Below are 22,974 nucleotides of genomic sequence, written 5' to 3'. Positions count from 1 at the left end.
CTGGACTGAGGAGAGGGGAAATAAATGAGTTTCTTATTTCGGAAATGACATTAAGCCCTTCCTCGTTTCACAAAGAAAAGGAAAAAAAAAAAGATACAGGCGAGCTAGTTCAACTTTAGTGTTCAGGAAAGTAACAAGACCTGAAGGACATTTAATCAAATAACTCAATACATTATAACAGTCAGCATATAAAATGTTGTTGCTTTAAAAGGTTCTAGAAAAATTTATATTGACGATGGAAAATTGGAACTTTGTTCGGGCTCAAAATGACCCAGGAGCTCTGATAAATTGCCATATTCAACCCCATTTTTTTACAGCCCCCTCCAGTGAGAGAAACAAAGCAGCCTATAATTCCTTTGGTCGGGTGCAGCATAAAAGACTGCTTCGTGCAACTGCAGAGAAAAGGATGAGACTGATCAGAGAGGTCACCTTGATAGCTCCTGGCTGTGTGGCATTTGGTGAGCCCATTCAGGGGCTGTTTTCTAATAACAATACTCTATAACTTACACCGTGTGTCCAGACCTCCTCCTTATGTTGCGATCCCACGAGCCGGGTCATAACACCCATAATATAGTCTCGTGCTAATGTTAGCACTAGCTCAAGCTAGCATTATGTATATAGGGAGCCTAAGTCATGCACATCTACTTCTGGAACATGCATCCCAGAAGAACAAAAAATATTAATGCAAGTCAATAAATCAATAAATAAAAGCTATTTTCTATTTCCATTTGTTTTGTGCCATGGATTTCACATATGATGTTCATAAGTTTTAAAAACACATTTTGATGCCAAGAAATGCTTATTTTAGGTTTTGTGTGAAAATACGTCCAGGACTACAAATGCGCATCAGATGAAGCGTCGAATAACACTTCTAAATGAACCCTCGTTCACTGATTATTTTAATATTACTGTTAAGTCACTTCAGTCACTAATGTAATCTGACTCAGAGCTCATTTGTCAGCGTGAATGTGTCACAGATGATAACAAGTTTGAGGTGTTGCAAGTTGTTTTCTGCCGGTGTCGGTACCCGATCTGCTAGGGGTTCCAGATCGGCTCGTTGACTTGTGCCTGTCGATGACGTCACACTACATCGGGGTGTCAAACTCAAACTCACACGGGGCCGAAATGAAAATCTGGGATGAAGTCGAGGGCCAAAATCAATATTTTTTGAAAAAGTGACAGCAAATTTGCACATTTTCTTTATCAACATATAGGCAATTTAGAACCTTTTAATTTGGAAGCAAACTTATTTTTGCATTAACACTGAATGTGGAATAGCCAAATTACACACGAGCAAGTCAATTTTAAATGAAACGCATCAGTGGTATTCATTACTTGTGGTATAATCAGCATTTTTAAAATCTATTCAGGATTTGTTTTCTTCATTATTCATTTTTCTTATTTTTTATTCTCCTTTTTTTCTCCTGTAATAAGTGTCATCGCTGCTGGGACGTCTAGCTTTCCCCACTGAGGAACAATAAAGGGATTTTCTATTCTATTCATCTATCTGCAGCCTTTCCACTTCCTGTTTACTGTAGGTTAAATCTTTTCTCACGGGCCAACAACAAAATAAAAATATCATTTTATCTTAAATGAAAATGCAACATCTCACCTGTTAACTTTCATGCTTTGGAGCAGAAAAAGAGCATAAAACCAACATATTTAAAGCTCAGTTTGCTCCACTGGTTTACTGTGATGCTCACCTGTTCCAGCCAGATACCTGCATCATGGGGTTGATCTGAGCTGAGGAGGAGACTCCTGTTGTTTTGTTCATCTTCATCATAATAATGACATCATTAGATGACAACAGGTGCTCACATGGGTTTGTGCTGCTGAACATGTCTGAGCAGCTTGACCACTTTGTTCTGTGTCGGGGAGGAAAAATAACAACTACAGCAGGCACAGAGTCATGCTGGTTTGAGTGTGTCGCTGCTCGCTGGAGTTATATCAGCTCTGTCTGGAAGTTAGTTGAAAAACTTTCTCTTTCAGTCGTGAACACATTACTGAGCAGTTAAAATCTCCTTTTCTGGGCTTCAACGTCGGAAAATAGCTGAGTAAACTTGGCGCTGAGTGAAAGGAGTGTTTAGTTTGTCCGAGACAGCGGAGCTGCAGACACCGGCAGCAGACGCTGGAAAAAACACAAAGGAGGGGGTGCTTCGGCTCTGCGATAACGCCGCAACGCATCATGGGAGTTGTAGTCTTTGCTGTAAAATGGCCAGTGAGTTTTAATATATTTTTGATATTTATCTCGCGGGCCACATAAAAATGCCTTGTGTCTGACACATGCACTACATGATTGGCTGAAGGCAGGACTTACTAAACTTATGATACCACGTTCATAAAAGTTACGTTAGCATGTTGACACTGAAGACTTTGATTGGTCTGAACAAATTTGCGGTTGTAGTCCTTGCGGTGTTAGTCCTGTAGTCCAAAAACAAACACTTTTCGGACAAAATAAGTTCATATTGCTGTAGCAAACTAATTTTGATGAAATGGGGCAAAAAATAAATAAAAAAACTTTGTTGAACAAATAGCAAGCAACATTTTAATGAATTAATGAATTTATTTAAATAAGAACTTAAAAAAATATACAGAGGAATCCCTAATTTATACAAATGGAAATGGCTGCTAATTATGTAAATTAGTTTAGAAAATATCACATTTAAGACCTTTTGTGCTGTTTGACATTCTGATGTTGGTTTTAAGTAGTTTAACATTCTTTAAAAAATGAAGACAATACGGTGTTTTATTACCACAATACAGTTATAAAGTCAAAATCTAGGCTATAAGACACAAGAATGTATAACAAAACTGCTAAACTATTTCCAAATTGTAAGTGTAAAAGCCGGATTTTCCGATGTGTGTCGTCATTGGCAGGAACAGGACCCCGAGCCGATCTGGTACCGTCACCGGCTTTGCAGATGTACGAGCCATTGTCCTGAATTTGTCCTCTAGAAGCTTTAGGAATCTAAAATATCCCCTCACAGGAGACTTCAAGATCTTCCTAGGTGGAAACGGAGTGATCCCGGTGGTTGTTGCTGTTTAGTTTTGCTTTAGGTAATTACTTTTTTTTTATTTGCGGCGTTGGAGATGTCTTTATGGTGGGTTAACCACAGCGTTTCACACCGTAGTTAATAGTCAAACTGGTTAATCCCTGCAACCCTAAAGGAAAAGCGGATTAGAAAATAACTCTTTTAGCCCCATTGACTTGCTTTAATTTTTTCGTTCTTCTGCGGACCAGAAAGGGAGGACACTTAAGCTCCCTACAATTAAGTGGGTGGGGACTTGTTAATTCGAAGGGGTGTGTCAATTTAATTCAAAAATACTTTATTAATCCCAGAGGGAAATTGATTAAGTCCAAGTAGGGTACAGCTCTGATGATGTACAGCAAATAACTAATCTCTAGGAGTGTAACGGTACGCTAAAATCATATTCAATTCGGTTCAGCGTTGTGAAGGGCTTGGTTTGATAAATTTTTGGCATATTGTTATCATATTTATTTAATATCTGAAGCAGCTCCTATAGTGAGCAGAACCACAGGCTGCTGATCTGGCATGATGTCTTTGATTATTTCACAGTCAAGTGTTGTGTTTGACTGTTGATGCTCCGTGTTTTTATTTCTGCAGATTTAAAACTCGTATTAAATAACAAGCTTCCTCCTCGCCGTATTTTTCGTTGTATGGAAACTTGACAGCAACTCTCACAACAGAAAAGTTCAGCTGATATGTTTGTTTGCGTATTTGCCGCTGCGTGCCTTCACTGTGTGAGGGGAGGGAGGGGCGAAGCGACGCTCCATTCAGGCTCCACAGTAGCAGCGACAGCCAGCTGGTTTGATCCGCTCTGAAAGGCGTTAATCAGAATTTGCAGATGACATTTTTTAAATGGAGATCGGGCTCGTGCAGCCATCGTGCGTCACTCAGTACAGGGTCCGTGCGGAAACTTGTCTAGGAACTTTTATTTGCTGCACTTAAATCACGCAAATAAAATTTTTATTTAATGGAAAAAAATAAACAGCAATGGTACGCAAGTGGACCGAACCAAACAGGCCGTAACGAAACACTTCAACACTCCCCCTCCTAATCTCCTTAAGTTGCCCTTAGTCAAGACAACAAGAGTTTATGAATTCTTGGTCCATTTTAAACCTCATATCTTTTATGTTCATTTCATCCAACTTGCCACTTATTTTTATTTATTTTTTTTTTGCCAATGTCAGAGTATTTGAAACAGTAGTTCTTGTTTTGCTGTTTCTTGCAATCATCCCCTTAGACCTTCGGGAAAGGTAAGCTGTAGTCTCGTTCTTCCAGGTGTGATACCGGCCAATGGTGAAACAAGGATCACCGTGACCTTCAGCCCCCAGCAGTATGAGACTTCTCAGTTCACTTTCCAGCTGGTCATTTCACAGTTCAACACTAAGCCGTATCTGTGTACCATCATCGGGAGTTCGGCGCCTCACTTAGCCCTCAGGTAGCACACAGAACACCGTTTAATGTTCCTGTTTTTATTCAGCATTCGTGTCGACATCATTACCATAAGAAGAAACGGTGAAACCTTTGTTCTCTGCAGCGTTTCTGCAACACCAAACAGTTCTCAGCTTTTCTGAACCAAACCATTTTGGAGCCCAAACATGCAACTGGATTCCATCTAAACGGCCTTGTGTGCTGACTCATTTATTCGTTTCCAGCGAGCATAAAAACCTAATGTTTAATTCTGCTTCCATGAGAATAAGGGTGCTATCCATCACCCAGCAGCAGCTTCTTCTTCTGCTGCTGTCTGTTGTTATCTCCACCCAAAGTTAATAATTCATGAAAAAAAAACAGAAAGAAAAACAATTTATATCTGCTGCAGTGATATCAAGATAGATATGCTTCCTAATGGATGTTTTGCATATAAAACCCCTGTTGTTCCCCACAGTGGAACCAAATCAGAGATAAGTTACAGCATGTGCATGCAAAACAATGAAAACACTTTTTTCTGAACTGCTAAAGGCTTGTTTCTGGTATTGTTTGGGACTCAGTTTGCAGTAGTTTGCTGTAAATGCCTTGAATATTGTAGTTTTCTATCAGTAGAACCAATCTAGAGCTAATACATCTTCATGTTGTTGACGCAGATGAGCTGTGTCTGGAACAGTGGTGATTTAAAGCTACGTTTAGGGAGGCTGTTATTTGATTACGTTATTTTATTGAGTGTAGTTTGACAGTAATAAACCAGAAGGGACTGACACTAAAATTATGTGATACGTGACCTTATAGTCCAGCCTTGCTGCCACCCCCACCCTCTCCATGTCGGTTGAATAAATCCTACTATGATCCAGGAAGCATCATCTACCCCTTACAGCATTGTTGGGATTATTTTATTCCAAAGTTTCTCAAACATACTATTCAAAGGTACATTGATCTATAAGGTCAGGAACTTTTCCTTTGATGTGCAATCTACAAATGAAACTTAAAAAGTGTGGTTTGCCTAAAGTTGATTGCTTGTGAACTAAAGATGCTCTAACACAGCGGTGCTCATAGGCAGCCCGTGGCGTAACCCTGCTCTAAGATGTGATAGCAAAGTGAACATTTTTTCACGTTTAAACAAATAAACAGTTCCTTTTCCCATACATCAACAGACGTACCAATGAAATTGCCTTCGATGAGCTGAGGAACTGTTTGTCATGCTGTTGCTTGGAAACCCTCAGACACCAGCTTAATTTACTACCCTCTTAAGTCATCAAGGACAAAAATGTCCACTTCCAAACACCAGCTACAGAAACGGTGCAGATTCATATTTTTTCTGCATAAACTTCTCGAGCAACTTCTTAAAAATCCCTTATTTATGAAGGTTGAAACATTTTACAAGTTTCCTTTTGTAAAGCAAGTATTAGGTGGCTGGAGGGATTTTTTTTGTCCCACATTTTAGTATTTTCGGTTGTTTTGAAAGCAGACAACTGGAAGAGAACAGAGGCGCGGTACCTAAAGAACTCAAAGTTCCTCCCCATGGCTCCAAACTACCTCCTCGACGTGACGCCAAAAACAGTTCAACCAAAGAGTCAGACAAACTAAAGGTTGGTCAAATGGTGCAGCTTTTTCTTTAGTTTATTCACCAAATCCGCTGGATCTGGTTGAAGTGACAATAAAGAGAAAAGATAATTTAACTGTAATTCTTTTGATTCTTAATTTCTTTACTTGTTCTCTTTCCACAGAGAGATCACGATGATGCTAACCACAAACTACCACCTTCAGTGGACGTCTGCACCCCTGCAGGGGTGGCAAAGATGCTTATTAAAGACATCAATAAACTCACTCTAAAAGACCTAAAGCAAGGTACATACGGCTCTGCAAAAGTGGGTTTCATTTTATTTCTGTGTCCTTGAACTCTGTTTATAAATTGTAAACAATGTGTCTTGCTCTTCTTTTTCTGATGCTGACTTCCCTTAAGCCTCCCCGTGTGGCGGTACACCTGGGAATGAAAGCGGGAAGATGAAAGAGGCTCTCTTTCTGAAAAAGGTTCAACAAACTGAAAAGGAGGAACAAGCCAATCACCTCACATTCAGAGAGTTAAGCTAAACAGGACATTTCCTTTGAGCTCCTGCTTGATTTGATCCTTTGGTGTTTATCCAATGTTTGAAATGACCTCTCAGACATTTTTAAGTGTGTTTCTGTGTAAAAATTCTATATAATTACATCTTATCTGAAACATTTATCTAAAATGCTTTTTCTTTTAGATTGAAGTTATTTCATGCGTAATATCTTCACTCTTAGCTAAGCAAAGGAACCATCTCTAGATTGAAACTTGAAATAATGAAAACATTTTCTCGAACTGGACACTGTTCTATTAAAGAAAAGAAAATATAAACATACAAATGTAGAAACAAGTTCCAAGGATGTTAATGTTAGGTTGCTGTTCAATACAAGGACAAATTAGACGAACATCTTAAAGATTTAATTCAAAAAACAAAATCATGTTCATGATTTTAATGAAAATGAGGATTGATAACGTCATTCTGGTAATTGTTGAAGTATCAGACATTTCAATGTTAGCTGCTACAGTGAATCCACAGAACAAGCTAGGTTTTGAACGCAAACACGTTCATGGAACACTCACTCCTCCTTTCGGTTATCTTCACTGGTTCTGCATCCACCGCCCAAATTTCTAGAGGAAACCAGATCGTTCTAAACACCTGCCACAGTTTTTTCTGTCCAAATTTCTTTTGTTGTCCATGACTTCAATTGGTGTTTTTCTTTTTCGGACTCTGGTAGTTTGTCTTAAAGCTGAAGTGGTAGCAGCCGGCTGTTTCTCCTCCAATATAACTGACCGGAGAACTTCTCACAACAGCGGTGTTCTGGTGCTAAATACATGAACACATCATGGGTGGAGGACCCAGGGAAGTGTGTCAGTTCTGTGAAACAGACAACCGGATGGTCCAATCATTGGTTTTGATCCAAGCCATGTTATTGACCGAGGTTTTAGACAAATGGAGAGAACCATTTTATTATTATTGATATTTTTCATCATCTCCACATTATATTTTTAGATATATTATGTTAGAAGGTTAAGAGGCATGAACAAAACGTTTTAAGCTGACTTGTTTTGCTATAACAGCTTTAAAGACAGATGTCATGATTAGGGAAGGCAAAAATTGGAGCATGACAGATTTCCTAAGCCAAAACCTCTGCTGATTAAAAAAGAAGACTAACACCTGTTTTTCATAATAAGCCAAAACTATCTGTGTAAGGTCAAAGGTCAGACATTTTCCCTCCAAACTTCCTGTTTTTTTCAGTTACAGCAAATTGTCAAAGCAGCTCCAGACCATCTCACCACCACTACCATGCTCGAATTTTGGTCTGATGTTTATCTGAAATGTTAGTTTAACTCCAGAAGAAACAGGACACACACCTTCCAGAAAATTCCACCTTTGTCTCGTCAGTCCACAGAACATTTTCCTGGAAGTCTTGGCAATCAAAATATTTTCTTTCAAACAGGACACGATTTGTTGCGTTTGAGATCTCATAGCCTACTTGATGTTGTCAGACAGGTTCTGCTGAAGGGCTTTATCAGTGCTACAGGGACTGAGTATGGCCGGTATAAATGTATGTATATTCTTATATTTTGCTGTCAGGCAAGTCCATCTGGGTTCTGATCCCATTACTGAGGAAGCCCAGCAGCAGATATTGAAGGAAAGAGAGATGGATCAGAAGGAAAACATGGTAAGCCGTTGTGTGAAAGTGTTACAAATAGCAATTAGTTCCAGTCTTAAACTCCTCAGACATCTAATAACTCATCCGTGTTCTTGGTCTTATTGATTGGGATATACTTCCAAACTGGTGAGAGTTTGTGGAGTGCAACAAAACGCCTGAGAGAAATTTCCATATTTAAGAAAGAGCTAGCTTAATATCTTTTTTAAATGCTTCTCCATCTCACTCCCTCTCGGTTTTGGACTTTAAAAACACTAATATATCTGAATTTTTCATAACCTATTGATGCTTATTTCTGTGCTTGACTGATTTTTATTTTGTGAAACAAATTCTCTGGTTTTCTGCCGCTGATGCATGGCAGTGAAATTGTTTTCTTTTTATATTGAATACAACAGATCGTTTACGCCTTAGGTCATACAAATCTAATAACCAGTTTCTCATGTTTCTTTTCTGAGTCCACACTCATCCAAAAACACAGCTTCTGCTTTTTTTCCTTCAAAGTCATTGATTATATTGCGTTTCTGTGGAAAAAATGCAAACTCCGCCAAAAACAACTCCAATTATGAAATATGGGTCTCTGAATGAGTTTACAGAACTCTCACAGAAGCTTAACAAAACTTTGTTTCTCATCTTCTCACTCACATGTTTTACAACGCCACATGTTGATAATTTATGGGAACTCTTGTGTGGGTTTTATGGCCAGGATGAGCCATCAATGTCTTCTAAAGCTTTAGTTAGGAATCCCAGTTCAACGTTAGCCCCTAAAAAGGCTGCTCAGTCATGTTTTACAGTTTTATGACTCAAGGTTTTATCATAAAAAACTCAAATGTGGCTGCAGCTGAATTGGCTTGTTAGCATCCGTGTTTCCAAAGAAAATATTTAATTTACAAATAAAACAAACTAACTAGTTAGTTTTGACCAAAAAGGTAGAGATGAATGAATGTAATTGGCTAATGCTAACATATTCTCTACAGGACACCAAGCACACCATTGTTTTTCTCGTGAAATTCCCAATAAGTTAAATGTGTCACATGACTCGCTTCCTATTGAAAAAAACAAAAGTTGGATTTAAGATGGCCGACTTCAAAATGGCCACCATGGTCACTCACCACCCATCTTGAAAAGTTTGCCCCCTCACATATGAATGGCCCACCCGTATAAACCTCTCCAACTTTTTATTCAGAGGTCAATTCACTTTTCTTGCATTTCATATAGGGATGTCTGATGTTATTAGTCTACCATTAATATCAGCCGAGTTTGGGATTAAAATGTTATATCGGAAAATATCAGTCTTTTATTGGGCCAACTTTTGTAAACCATTCTCATACATCAAACTCTTCAGCTTCTCCTCTCCCTCTTTCTCAAAATGTCCAAATATGACAAAATAGAGGTAAAGTTTTTGAGATATTTGAGTTTTTTTTAGCTCAACTTGTGAAGTAGATATTTGCCCTTATTAGTGAACTTACCCTATTCTCACAGCATGCACTGTAGCCAGCTAGCAAACAACTAACACCAAAACAAGAATCTTCACCTATGGCTTGCTTTTCTTATCTGAATAATTTTTAAATGTTTTATCCCAGTAACTGCAATATACAGAAAAAGAAAAAAATACATCATTTCTAACTAATACACACATCTTACCCCAGCTTCACACTGGAGGCGGAACAGCAGCAGAACGTTGTTACTTCATAAAGAATCCTTTATGGTCTTTGGGTTGACAATGTGGACATTTTTGGATGCGTCCCAGAATCAGCACGCCGCTCCATGCCAAGCCACACCGCTTAAGACCAGAATTGGCCTATTTTTTTGCATATTAGGAGAAATATGATGTTAGTAACCTAACACAGCATGTATCAGTATCGGTTTATGTTGTTATCAGAAATAAAGAGTCAGACAATATCAGTATATCTGATATCGGTCAAAAAGTCCCTCGGATTTATATTTTGTAACAGAAAACCCATATTTCCTCACGTTACAATTTGAACACTACAGCACCTGTTTGAGACCAAACTCACATCACCCAGCCCGACCAAATCCCGACTGTGCTGACGCTAAGGTGCCATTAGTTCTTGCATGTGTAATGTTAGATAAAAAGTATGTTTGGTTAAGTAAATTGCTTTAAGAACTATTTATATTATTAACACTACTTGTGACCAATAAGCTGTAATACTCTATTTAAATATAGAATATCACCTTGCCTGGTCTTTATTTGTTTTAGTCAGAAGATTCTAGGATTCTTTTATTCATTAAGGGATCGTACACACTTCGTTTGATTCAAGAAACAGCCAGGTTTATAAAAATTAAGAATTTATTTTACAAACAATTAAACTTGACAAATTGGTTAAACTATTATTTACTGTGAGTGGATGCGAACTAAAAGGATGGTGTCTGGAACTTATGTGTAAATATAATGTAATGGAGTCAGAATCTCCGTGTCTCAGAGAGCTGAGTTCTGGGCATAAAAGAATTTGGTTTGCAAATAAGCTATGAAGTTGTTATTATCAAAACCATATACAGACGCTATCTCACTGTGTGCTACCTCACCCATTCTGGAGACCCCCGTATGGGTCAAGGAGCCGACAACCCCACTGCGCGTGGTTCGTAGAGAAACCTCGATGCGACTATATCAGTCCTGGGATGTCTCTGGGTCACAACGATAGATGAAACCGAACGTCTTAAAAATAACTCTGAAGGAGTTTGCGTCAGCTTGGTACTGCAGGTACTATCTTGTCTTTCTCAGCTTTGCAGGTGCGAAAAAGGTTTAAAAATTTTTGACGACTTGCCAAAATCCTTGCTGGTTAAAGAGGTGCTAAAGATGGCCGGTCTGAAGCTCGCTCTAGAACTGAGAAATTACTCAAAGCCATCGTGTGTTAAGGAATCGATATTATGATTTGGCGAGCCAATCAGGGGCTGACAAGTTTGAGAGATGTTACCAAGCATCTCAGAACACACCCTCTTCAATCTGGACACTCTGAATCTGGGCAACAGGTTAACTATGTGCCATGCGTTAACTTAACCTTACTCTGTCTTGTATGAGTGCAAATGTTGATGACCTCATCCAGTAAACATGCTAAGCATATATCATGCATATATCATTAAACAGATCAGTGAACATGTCATTGTCACATATAATTAATTAATATAATAATAATTATATATCTTCTGGGAATAAAGGAGTTCATTTAAAAGAGTTTCTCTATAAAGGACCTTGGAGGAGAGAGAATGCTATTGTTTATCCTTTATTATCTCTGTCAGCCTTTGATTCCAGCTGGTGTGAGGAAGCAGGCTCTGATTTAAAGGGACTACGTGTAGACGTCCAGTCTCCTGTGAGAGGAAAATACTGTAGGTTGTGTCATAGCCAGGTTAAGTTGATCTGGCTGTAGATCTTGACCTGGGGGATCTCAAAATCAGGCCATTTTGTGATGTTAAACATGGTGGCTTGGCTCAAGACTGGGAAGGCTGTTGTTGATTTAGCATCCAGGAGAGAGCAGAGCGTGTCTCTGCTAGTAGAAGCTAACTGTTAGCATTAGCAACTCTACAACAATAATAGAATATGTCACTAATGTACAACTATCCAATATATTTTCATAAACACATTTTCAGTTTTTGCATTGAACTGTCTGGACCACCGTAATATTGCATCGCGCAGCATCTTATTGCATCATTACTGCGCTGCATCACATCACGTTGCATCAAAGTCCATTAGTATTATTATGTCTAATATAATTTTATTGCATCATGTTGTATTGCTTAACATTGTATTAGGTTATTCTTAGCTTCACAAATATAACATATACCTAAAAACAGAAACATGATCAATTTTATTGATGTTTTTTGAGTTGTGTTGATTTATTGTGTTTTTTCTTAAACAGGAAGAAGTTTGTGCTGCTGGAGAAACAAAACTTTCATCTACTCAGGAGAGTTTGAATGCAGGACAGGTGCTAATCTCATCTTTTAAGTCCTTAAGATATCTAGATAGATATGTAGAGATTAATGTGTATCTACTATATATTCTGCTATTTAAACGAGAAAGAAGGGTTTGATTCAGACGTTCAGCATCTGGATTACGTTAAAGGAATGTTTTGGGAGTTTTGACATGTGTGAAAGTTGGAAATAAATACTATCATAACCATTGTAGAAAGCTTCCCGAATAGTCTCGATTAAGAGAAAAAGGGCTTTTGAACTTGAGGGCAAAAGAGTCACTGAGACCAGTGTAAAGGTGGGGATGATTTACATAAATGTGAGTGTGGCTGGAAGACTCATAAAATAATACGTAGCTTCAGGTTTCGGTTAACTCCATAATCCCTCATCATGATCTGCCGCATTAATAAAAAAAAAAAAAAAAAATATATATATATATATATATATATATATATATATATATATATATATATATATATATATATATTTGCTGTCTCAAAGTAAGACCATCTGAGAGAAAAAAATGGAATAGACATCCGACAAAGCTGTGCTGTAAGTGCAGCCAGTTTTATCATGTTTGATGTTACCCTAAAATATAGGCTAGCTAAAGCGCTAGCTAGTGTTTACTATGTAGGTCTGCCAGAGGTGTGACCAAGTCAATGCTTTGCTAGTCACAAGTAAGTCACAAGTCTCTCCAGTCAAGTCTTGTGTCAAGTCCAAGTCAAAGACAATCAAGTCCAATATCAAATATGCTTAAGTCATCATCAAGTCAACAGGTTCAAGTCGATTCAAGTCGCAAGTCATTGGCGTTCAAGTCCGAGTTAAGTCGTAAGTCTTAAAGATTTTAGCAAGTCAAGCCAGAAGTCATTAAAATAATGATTCGAGTCTGACTTGAGTCCATGTCATGTGACTCGAGTCCATACCTCTGAGCTCTGCTGATCCCCGGTTGGTAGGGACAGATTTCCCAGCATGCCATGCTCTTTCCTAAATATTCAAAATTAAACTAAATTCGTCTTCGTCTTCGTCTTCCTCCGCTTATCCGGGTCCGGGTCGCGGGGGCAGCATCCCAGTTAGGGAGCTCCAGACCGTCCTCTCCCCGGCCTTGTCCACCAGCTCCTCCGGCAGGACCCCAAGGCGTTCCCGGACCAGATTGGAGATGTAACCTCTCCAACGTGTCCTGGGTCGACCCGGGGGCCTTCTGCCGGCAGGACATGCCCGAAACACCTCCCCGGGGAGGCGTCCAGGAGGCATCCTGACCAGATGCCCAAACCACCTCAACTGGCTCCTTTCGATCCGGAGGAGCAGCGGTTCTACTCCGAGTCCCTCCCGAATGTCCGAGCTCCTCACCCTATCTCTAAGGCTGAGCCCGGCCACCCTACGGAGGAAACTCATTTCGGCCGCTTGTATCCGCGATCTCGTTCTTTCGGTCATTACCCAAAGCTCATGACCATAGGTGAGGATTGGGACGTAGATCGACCGGTAAATCGAGAGCCTGGCTTTCTGGCTCAGCTCCCTCTTCCCCATGACAGATCGGCTCAGCGTCCGCATCACTGCAGACGCCGAACCAATCCGCCTGTCGATCTCCCGATCCCTCCTACCCTCACTCGTGAACAAGACCCCGAGATACTTAAACTCCTCCACTTGAGGTAGGACCTCTCCCCCGACCCGGAGGTGGCAAGCCACCCTTTTCCGGTCGAGAACCATGGTCTCAGATTTGGAGGTGCTGATCCTCATCCCAGCCGCTTCACATTCGGCCGCGAACCTACCCAGCAAGAGCTGAAGGTCAGAGCTGGATGAAGCTAGGAGGACCACATCATCCGCAAAAAGCAGAGACGAGATTCTCCTGCCACCAAACTCGACACACTCCACACCACGGCTGCGTCTAGAAATTCTGTCCATAAAAGTGATGAACAGAACCGGTGACAAAGGGCAGCCCTGGTGGAGTCCAACCCTCACTGGGAACAGGTCCGACTTACTACCGGCTATGCGGACCAAACTCACGCTCCTCTGGTAAAGGGACTGAATGGCCCTTAACAGAAAGCCACCCACCCCATACTCCTGGAGCGTCCCCCACAGGGTGCCCCTGGGGACACGGTCATAAGCCTTCTCCAAATCCACAAAGCACATGTGGATTGGTTGGGCAAACTCCCATGCCCCCTCCATCACCCTTGCAAGGGTATAGAGCTGGTCCACAGTTCCACGGCCAGGACGAAAACCACATTGCTCCTCCTCTATCTGAGATTCAACTATCGATCGGACCCTCCTCTCCAGTACCTTGGCGTAGACCTTTCCAGGGAGGCTGAGGAGTGTGATCCCCCTATAGTTGGAACACACCCTCAGGTCACCCTTCTTAAAGATGGGGACCACCACCCCGGTCTGCCACTCCCTAGGAACTGCCCCCGATGACCACGCAATGTTGTAGAGACGTGTCAACCATGACAGCCCTACAACATCCATAGCCTTGAGATACCCAGGACGAACCTCATCCGCCCCCGGGGCTCCGCCGCTGTGTAGTTGTTTGACTACCTCAGCAACTTCTGCCCCCGAGATCGGACAGTCCATCCCCAGGCCTCCCAGCTCTGGTTCCTCCTCGGAATGCGCATTGGTGGGATTGAGGAGCTCCTCAAAGTATTCCTTCCACCGTCCGACTATAGCCTCAGTTGACGTCAGCAGCTCCCCATGCCCACTGTAAACAGTGTGAGCGAGTTGCTGCCTTCCTCTCCTGAGGCGCCGGACAGTTTGCCAGAACCTCTTTGGAGCCGATCGATAGTCTTTCTCCATGGCCTCACCAAACTCCTCCCACGCCCGAGATTTTGCCTCGGCAACTGCCACTGCTGCACCCCGCTTGGCTATCCGGTACCTGTCTGCTGCCTCCGGAGACCCACAGACCAGCCACGCCCTGTAGGCCTCCTTCTTCAGCCTGACGGCTCCCCGAACCTCTGGTGTCCACCAGCGGGTACGGGGGTTGCCACCACGACTGGCACCGGCCACCTTACGACCACAGCTAGCAACAGCCGCCTCGAAACTAAATTAATTAATTATACTTTATTATTATTCAAAGTGAAATGACCATTGATGAAATGAAACATAGACCTACATGTATGAAAGAAAAGCTGACTATAGTCTTTAAGTGAACAGTGAACTAGCGACACCATGACTGAAACAGGTAATGGAGTTGGTTAAAAAGAATTAATTTCAGTACTGAAGAGCGAATCTTGTTAAAGAGCAAGTTACCCCCAAACCAAGTATTTTTTGCTGACGAACTATACAAATTAATGTCTATTTGTGCTGTAGACATGTGTAGTCAATAATTTGGCATTTTAGTGTATTTTAGTTCAAATTTAAATATTCTGCCTAAAACTGTCAGCGTTGTGCCGTCGTCAGGTAGAAACTCTGCACTACATTTGAATTTAAATCTGCCATCGCTATTGGCTAAGAAGTACACAATGACGTTAGATCGTACATTATGATGTCACAATGTTGTTGTGAGCCTGTGTGTGTGTGTATTTGTTAGCGGCGCCGCCCTCTTGGTCTGCCAGGCAACATAATTTGTTGCATTTGTCAAACATGAAGTGGGAGTGGAGTAATACTCTGGTAGGGGGTAACTTGCTCTTTAAGCAAGCACAGATGAATGCATTCTTTATTAAGAAACTTCTTGTTGAAAAGTGGTGGGAATGAAATTCCTATTGTTAATAGTGGTGGGGACAGGTCCCCGGCACCCCCAGCTAAAACGACGGCTATGGAGTAACTTAGTAGCATCCCCAACCAAATTTAGGAGATTTGAGCGGTTTTAAAACAACATCTACTCATCCTGGTTTTGAGTGGTTCAAACTAGCCACTAGCTAATCAGTTCTTGTAGACATGAACTTTATTTCTACTCACTGAGGCTGTTCAGGAGTATTTGGTGACTCATCCTGAGCAGAAAAAACAGGAAATCTGCTGAAGTTTCTTGAATCAGAGTAGACACGGCTTTGCTACTAATTATTTTGTGGAAATAAATGCAGATTTATATCCTAGAATTTGTCCCTTTATACTTTTAAAATGAAATAAAATTGTATTCAGTGAATTATTTTTAGATCCTTCTCACCAGTTTGCCATGTATTAAAGGTTTTCCAACCTCTTCTAGGTTCCAGAGGAAACCCCGTCCTTCCAGTGTTACCCCACTCTAAATCTAGACCTGAGACTACGAGCCCTCAGGCGGTTTCAGCAAGCCTCTCGTAAGGTACGCAGGAAAATACAAGATCGTTTAGCTGGATGGAAGCGATGTTCTTGTTGACGTTTAAAAGTGGTTGTTAGATGATCAGGTTTGTTCTTCACAAAGCTCTCAGATTTTCCTCTTGAGATTTAAAAACAGGAAGAACTCGTTAGTTTGTAAAAGTGGAAACAAGCTGTGCTCGTCCTTTCTTCCAGGTTGTGATCCAGTGCCGAATAAACCGAAGACTGGCCTCTCAGAAGAAGCTGGTAGAGAGTATAAAGAACCCTGCCTCAGTCGACAAAGGTTTAATTATCCTGCAATCTTCCCCTTCAGAAATAATCTAATTATGTTAGCTTGAACGCTAATGGAACAGAAATCTAATTAAAATTCTTTCATGGCATCATGAGGTTCTTAAAACATGTTTTGCTTGATGGATTAGGGTTTACACAGGTGCTGGAAATTACTGATTGAATTTTATTAAAGCATTATTTTAGGTTTTAAAATGTTGACCCATCTGAAAAGCATGAGAAACCTCAAAATAAAAAAAAAACATATACCAGCGCACCTTTGTCTCGCTACTTTCTGGGTGTTTCTCAAAGTCAAGGCGCCTGGCCTCGAAAATCGATGTCTTGCGAGGCCAGGCGCCTTGCATACGAGGACACGGTCCCTCCTTGGTCAAAGAAAACAGTAAATGGAACAGACTTGCTTCACATGACCGCGACTTCCATGGCAGTCACATGACCATAGTCTACTGCCTTGGATATAAAAAACATTTTAGATATCAGCCTGATCGCTACAATTAGTTGACTTACAATTAAACTGGAAATTTGCCCCTGAAGTAGCTGCCGGCTCCTGAACCGCCATCCTTTTGAAAATACCATGCTTTATTCTGGAACTTTTTTGACCAAGGCTAGGCTAAAAGACACCTTCCGTGTATCCTTGCTCAGCTAGCTAAACGGCTAACAAATGAAGAACAGACGCCTCGGTAGAACATGAACATTGGAACACGTCTTGGCAGTTCCTGATGACGTATCTCCAAGCCAACCGGAGTGGGGCCAAGACATCAAGGCGAGGCTTCTTAACATTGAGAAAGACTCTTTGACTGGCTAGTTCTCAAGTCATTGACTTTGTACACCTGCTGTTAAAGAGCAAGTCACCCCCTACCAGAGTATTACTCCACTCCCACTTCATGTTTGAAAAATGCAACAAATGCTGTTGCGTAGCAGACCGAGAGGGCGGAGCCGCTAAAGTCCTAGGGTGCCTCATAGCCAATAGCGATGGCAGATTTAAATTCAAATGCAGTGCAGAGTTTTTACCTGACAACGGCACAACCCTGACAGTTTTAGGCAGAAAAGATACATTTTAACATTGGGACGACGGTGGCACATGAGTTAAGTGCTCGCCCCGGAATCGGAAGGTTGCAGGTTCGAGCCCCGCTCAGTCTGTCGCTGTCGTTGTGTCCTTGGGCAAGACACTTAACCCACGTTGCCTGCTGGTGGTGGTCGGAGGGATCGGTGGCGCCAGTGCTCGGCAGCCTCGCCTCTGTCAGTGCGCCCCAGGGCAGCTGTGGCTACATCGTAGCTCATCCCCACCAGTGTGTGAATGTGTGTGTGAATCAAGCCCCCACAATGCCGCTCAGAAAATGGTCCCAACCCGGAAGTAAGAAAAATTGCAGTTCCACCCTCATCCGCTGGGGGCTGGTACCAGAAGCGAGCAAATCCTCATTGACTCCCATGTTAAAAATGCCATTTTCACAGCAGAAATAAACATGTTTACAGCCTGGTTCAAAAAATGGTTTTTTGTCTAAATTATCTAGTTTATACTCATGACAACTCTGAGGGGGGTGAATTTTTTTCTCACTCTTCTGTTTAAGTGTATTGAAAGCCTAAAATTCTGTATAATTAATGAGCATCCGACACACGTGACCGCCGCCTCAGACCCACGTGACCACAGAGCTAGCTCCGTGGAAAGGCCTCAGTACAGCCTCGGTCTCTCCTGGAAACTGTGTCGGGATTTTGAGTCTCTGTGCTTGTGAATTCTGTTTTGGATAATATTGGTGCAATTGTTGGACAAAATGACTTGCTGTGGTATTAATTGCACTAATAGAGCGTCCAAGGAGTCTCCACTTCATTTTTTTCGGTAAGTTAAAATCTATATTTGTATTTTATGTCACTGCTGCCTTTAAACTAGCTGAGTTTACCGAAGTAGCTAGCTAACTATCAGTTTAACATGTAGCATGTACTGTTTAACCATGAAATTTAAATGTAAAATACGGTAAAATAATTAATAGGGCATATTTAAATGGGTAATAGGGTAAAACCCAGTGCATTTAAGATAAAAATGGGTTGAAATATGACGGGGCGCGCCGCTTGGGGGGACACTTCTGTGCTCTATTCTTTCATCCGGTAATCCCCAGCGGTCAGGCCGGGCAGGCTGATCGATGCGGCGCCTCGCTGCTGCGGGCTGACCGCTCGTGGAACTCGGAGACAGATCTGACCGGAGAAATACTGCAGCTCGTTGAGAAGTCTATAGGGCATACAGCGTTTCCCTTAAATCCCACTGCCACGCCGACAAGATCCCAAGTTTCTTTGTTTTTGTTGGCGCTGTTTACCGAAGAAGCAGCGGGAATACCAGCAACTTTCATCAGACTCGTAAAGTTAGTTTTTGCAGGGGACCCCCTGTATTTTACTGCTCCCTTCTGCAGTCTTCCCCTATTAAAATTTAAAATGTGTAACTTCATGTATTGTGATGAATGACTAATATTCATGTTAACTAAAACGTTAGGTATTTAGGGGGAAAAAACTAAATAATAAACATTATACAGATGTCAAATAAATCAAACTGTAATTAAACTATATATTTTCAAAGTCTTGATTCTGGATAAAATCCAACAACATATGCTTTATAAATAAACACTACGCATGGCTTTTACACACACACACACACACACACACGTTACATTGTGATTTCTTAGTAAATATTCAATTTGGCGAGAGATAAACTTTATTGTATTTATCCTAGTGAATCTATAATTAAACGGGTAAACTAGCAGTAGTACATCCAACATCAAAGAAAGTACAATGTTATTATCAGGAGAGGGAGAATGATTAAGTGGTTAGCAGCAGTGTGCTAGACGATGGCCCCCTCCATGAGGCCACCACAGCTCAGCAGAACATCATTGTAGCTTCTTCTGGAGAGAAAAACACTTACAGAAAAAATAAAGTTAACAGCTGAAATAGCAGGAAATAATACAGTTAAAGAGCAGATTGTAGAAGAAAGAAACCCCTAGGTTAAACTGGTCTGTCTACTGCATAATGCTGAACTCTAACATGTGTCCTCAGGGAAGGACCTGATTGGTGTCCAGAACCTGCTGAAGAAGCACCAGGCTCTGCAGGCTGAGATCACAGGTCATGAACCTCGCATCAAGGCTGTCACCCAGAAAGGAGAGACCATAATGGAGGAAGGTAGAGCAGGTCTGGTCCTGACATGTTTCTGAGGTGTCTGCAGGTTCTGGCTCACTTTGTTTGGGTCCAGGTCACTTCGCTGGTTCAGAACCCTCGGCCCGTCAGAACATTCTTATCCACCACGTTCTAACACCAGACCTGTTAACCCAACAGCAACAAGTGGCTCCAACTGACGATGAGACCGGGAAGGAGCTGGTTCTGGCTCTGTACGACTACCAGGAGAAGAGTCCTGGAGAGGTCACCATGAAGAAGGGCGACATCCTCACGCTGCTCAACAGCACCAACAAGGTTCGTATGCCCTTCACAGCCGAGGAACGACCTCCAGCTCAGAGCGAACATCTCCACACCTGCTTTGTGTTTGTGTGACTTTAGGTTGTTTTACTTGAACTCGCGTCTTTAGCTGAATGAGGATGGAGAGACGGGTCGGACCTGGAGCAGGTCGAGGTCTTGCAGAAGAAGTTTGACGACTTCCAGAAGGTCGGACTTTTCCTCCTCTCCGTCTTCCAGCAGCAGCTGTCAGATCAGCTCAGGTGATAATCAGCAGGTGCTTTTGTCCTGCAGGACCTGAAGGCCAACGAGTCCCGCCTGAGGGACATCAACAAGGTGGCATCTGAACTGGAGTCAGAAGGTCTGATGGCTGAGGAGGCTCCTATGGTTCAGGCTCAGGTGAGCGTCACCTGTCTGCAGCAGCTGGTCCCTCTCACTTCCTGGTTTGTTAACTCTGCTCGTCTCTGTTTGTAGCAACAAGAACATCTGGGTTCTGCTCCTGGAAAGGTGCGTGTTGTCCTCCGCCTCCACCAGAACCAGACGTGGTGTTTTTGTTACCACTCATTTGTTTGTTTACAGGATGAAGCCGACTCTAACCCCGGCTTTCCACAGGAGTCGTCAGCAGCACGTTACTGCAGCAGCACGTCATAGCTGCTGATAGGAACCGCTGTGGTCAACAGAACCTTTTCCACCGGAGCCGTCAGCAGCGCGAGTCGGCCACGTCTCAGGAGCAGCATGTCGCGGCCCTTACGCGCCGGTTCTATTTTCTACGCGCGACGCCTCTGAAACGGGTCAAGTTCGACATTTTTGGGGAAGGAAAGACAGGAAATCGGACGCGGAAATGGAGAGAAGCTACCGAGATTTTCAGAATAAAGAACGTACTGCCTTCCGGTTGCTTTACTTTTAAAAAAGGTTACTAACTGTGCGTCCCCGTGAGAAGTTATCACCTAGCTAGCGGTCTCCTTTGTTTTTCAGGTCCGTATTGGCGATTATAAAACGGACAGAACATAAAACACAAACCATGTTGTAGTTTTCTCCTGCTTGTTGTTGTGTTTACTGACGAAGTCACTCGTGTGACTTCGTGCCCTGTCGGTGACAGCTGCTCCCCTGCTGCTTCGCGTCTCGTGGGAAGGGCCAAGCAGCAGCTTACGCGAGCAAGACGTGCTGCTGCAGTAACGTGCTGCTGACGGCTCCCGTGGAAACCCGGGGTAACACGGCGTCACCCTAGAAGGTGAGTTCATTCAGCTGATCAGAGGTCACCTCTGATGGCCGCAGTCACGGCCGACCGTGCTGAAATCACACAGGAATTCAGGTGACCCGGCAGGCACCAGGTGCTGGTGAAAGTGGGGACATGTCAGCTGGTTGCCATGGCTACAGTTATCTTTATGCATCTGTATGACTGCTGACTGGTGTGTGTTTCCTGTGACCTTTGACCTCAGACCGTACGGTTGGGCGTTCAGACGACGGCTAACTTTAATTCCATCAAGGTAAGAGGAAGCTCTTCCCTTCCTGTCTGAGCGATCCGTCTCCAGGTTTCCTCGTCCGGCGTCCAGCCCGCTGGCGTCCACCTTCATCTCACTGGGTTTGGTTTCTCTCCAGGAGCTGAACAACCGCTGGCGCTCGCTGCAACAGCTGGCTGAAGACCGGAGCAACATGCTGGGCAGCGCCCATGAGGTGTAGCGCTTCCACAGGTACCCCGCACACTTATGCGCCGCTTACGGGTCAGTAGAGTTTGGACCCACACTCAGACGGAGTTCTGATGTCTTCTCAGAGATGCTGATGAGACCAAAGAGTGGATCGAGGAGAAGAACCAGGCCCTGAACACAGACAACTACGGCCACCACCTGGCCAGTGTTCAGGCTCTGCAGCGTGAACATGAAGGCTTTGAGCGTGACCTGGCAGCTCTGGGTGATAAGGTCCGCTTTCCTGATCGGTACCAGGACCCGGGTTGTCTCTGGAGACACGTTCTTCATGGTTCTGGTGACTCCACCCCAGCCGTTCCTGATCAGCGATCAGCGGGGTGCTTTCCTATTTATGGTGGATGGAGGACACAATTTGACGCCAGAAGATTGCCTCAGTTTTGGTAGTAACCAGCCACTCGTGTTACCTCTAGTGTTCCTAGGATTAATGTTATTTCGTAGTGTTTTTGCTCTTATATTGGATTTACCATTCTTCAGGATTCCTGTCGACCTCATTGGATACTGACCTCTACTCCAGGATTTGGATATTCAGCACACGGACCTTATCACCAGCCTCCATAACCCACCTCTCATCTCACCCAGTGCCCCATCCACCAGGACGCCCCGCTTCTCTCCACCTCTGCTCCCTCTCCTGCGCTTCCCCCGGCTCTCTACCTCTCTCTCCTCCAGCCAACACATACACCCACCACAGTAAGTCTGCTGAACACCTCTGCCTGCCTACAATGGATTTTGAAACCAGAACCTAAGCTCACCTGTGTTCTCCCTCCTCCAGATGCTGAGCTGTTGTTGCAGTTCCAACCACAGACTTATCTGTGCACCTTAAGTTCCTCCTTATAAATAAATCATTTTTTCCATCAGTTTTTGGTCAGTGTTGTATTCTGCATGTCTTGGGTTAAGTACCTTCCTCCAAACATGACACTCCTCCTCAAAGAGCAAATCTGTTCAGCACATTCTGACAGACAGACCACCATTCTTCTGTCATGATGCTGTACAGGACATTTTTAGAGTTTTTCTTTTTAAAGATAAATAGGATTACATTTAAATAGCAATACTTTCACATTATCATTTTCCCACACTTCTGTATAACTGTATTTTGTTGTTTTTCAATAAAGAATGACAAAATATTTAAGTTTGGATTTGTTGCACACAAATATATATCTGTAAAAAATATCTACAAAGCTAATGTATACATAACAAGTATGATTGGGTTTTGCAATACGGCACTATTTTAGTAAGATTTTTAAACCAAG

At 42.5% G+C, this 22,974-nt stretch overlaps 2 protein-coding genes across 10 annotated transcripts in view; both read left to right on the top strand.

Moving 5' to 3' along the window:
• The window catches only part of cfap221 (cilia and flagella associated protein 221), a 56,342-nt gene that overhangs the window by 8,774 nt on the left and 24,594 nt on the right, over positions 1 to 22,974 (top strand). For 4 of the 5 annotated variants that reach the window (XM_070543863.1, XM_070543862.1, XM_070543858.1 and 1 more), the window contains exons 8-15: positions 4,305 to 4,464; positions 5,923 to 6,046; positions 6,185 to 6,305; positions 6,421 to 6,538; positions 8,102 to 8,189; positions 12,050 to 12,115; positions 16,225 to 16,320; positions 16,509 to 16,596. In XM_070543863.1, coding sequence (XP_070399964.1) covers positions 4,305 to 4,464; positions 5,923 to 6,046; positions 6,185 to 6,305; positions 6,421 to 6,538; positions 8,102 to 8,189; positions 12,050 to 12,115; positions 16,225 to 16,320; positions 16,509 to 16,596 — 861 coding nt within the window. The remainder of the gene's footprint in view (positions 1 to 4,304; positions 4,465 to 5,922; positions 6,047 to 6,184; positions 6,306 to 6,420; positions 6,539 to 8,101; positions 8,190 to 12,049; positions 12,116 to 16,224; positions 16,321 to 16,508; positions 16,597 to 22,974) is intronic. The other variant, XM_070543861.1, reaches the window with a different exon arrangement.
• On the top strand, positions 16,638 to 22,846 carry LOC139062594 (spectrin alpha chain, non-erythrocytic 1-like). Of its 5 annotated transcripts, none has more exons than XM_070543866.1 (11): positions 16,641 to 18,432; positions 19,635 to 19,757; positions 19,828 to 20,045; positions 20,158 to 20,234; positions 20,319 to 20,423; positions 20,499 to 20,531; positions 20,604 to 21,511; positions 21,624 to 21,715; positions 21,796 to 22,107; positions 22,202 to 22,414; positions 22,497 to 22,846. In XM_070543866.1, exons 2-5 carry the CDS (start codon positions 19,748 to 19,750, stop codon positions 20,323 to 20,325), a joined length of 312 nt encoding a protein of 103 aa, XP_070399967.1. In that variant the 5' UTR covers positions 16,641 to 18,432; positions 19,635 to 19,747; the 3' UTR covers positions 20,326 to 20,423; positions 20,499 to 20,531; positions 20,604 to 21,511; positions 21,624 to 21,715; positions 21,796 to 22,107; positions 22,202 to 22,414; positions 22,497 to 22,846. The 5 variants fall into 5 exon arrangements, with proteins under 5 accessions (XP_070399965.1, XP_070399967.1, XP_070399968.1 ...); XM_070543868.1 differs by having other exon boundaries at positions 16,646 to 18,432; positions 20,130 to 20,234; XM_070543864.1 differs by having other exon boundaries at positions 16,638 to 18,432; positions 19,635 to 20,045; positions 20,130 to 20,234.

This window comes from Nothobranchius furzeri, chromosome 14, assembly GCF_043380555.1.
Source record: "Nothobranchius furzeri strain GRZ-AD chromosome 14, NfurGRZ-RIMD1, whole genome shotgun sequence".
NCBI classification, from domain to species: Eukaryota; Metazoa; Chordata; class Actinopteri; order Cyprinodontiformes; family Nothobranchiidae; genus Nothobranchius; species Nothobranchius furzeri.
This window is presented reverse-complemented; position numbering and strand designations above follow the sequence as displayed.

Coding starts and splice junctions, on each gene's coding strand:
- LOC139062594 (XM_070543864.1), top strand. CDS start 21,900: ATGAAGGCTTTGAGCGTGACCTGGCAGCTCTGGGTGATAAGGTCCGCT. Junction 22,108..22,201: donor AGAAGATTGCCTCAGTTTTG/GTAGTAACCAGC, acceptor ACCATTCTTCAG/GATTCCTGTCGACCTCATTG. Junction 22,415..22,496: donor CAACACATACACCCACCACA/GTAAGTCTGCTG, acceptor TCCCTCCTCCAG/ATGCTGAGCTGTTGTTGCAG.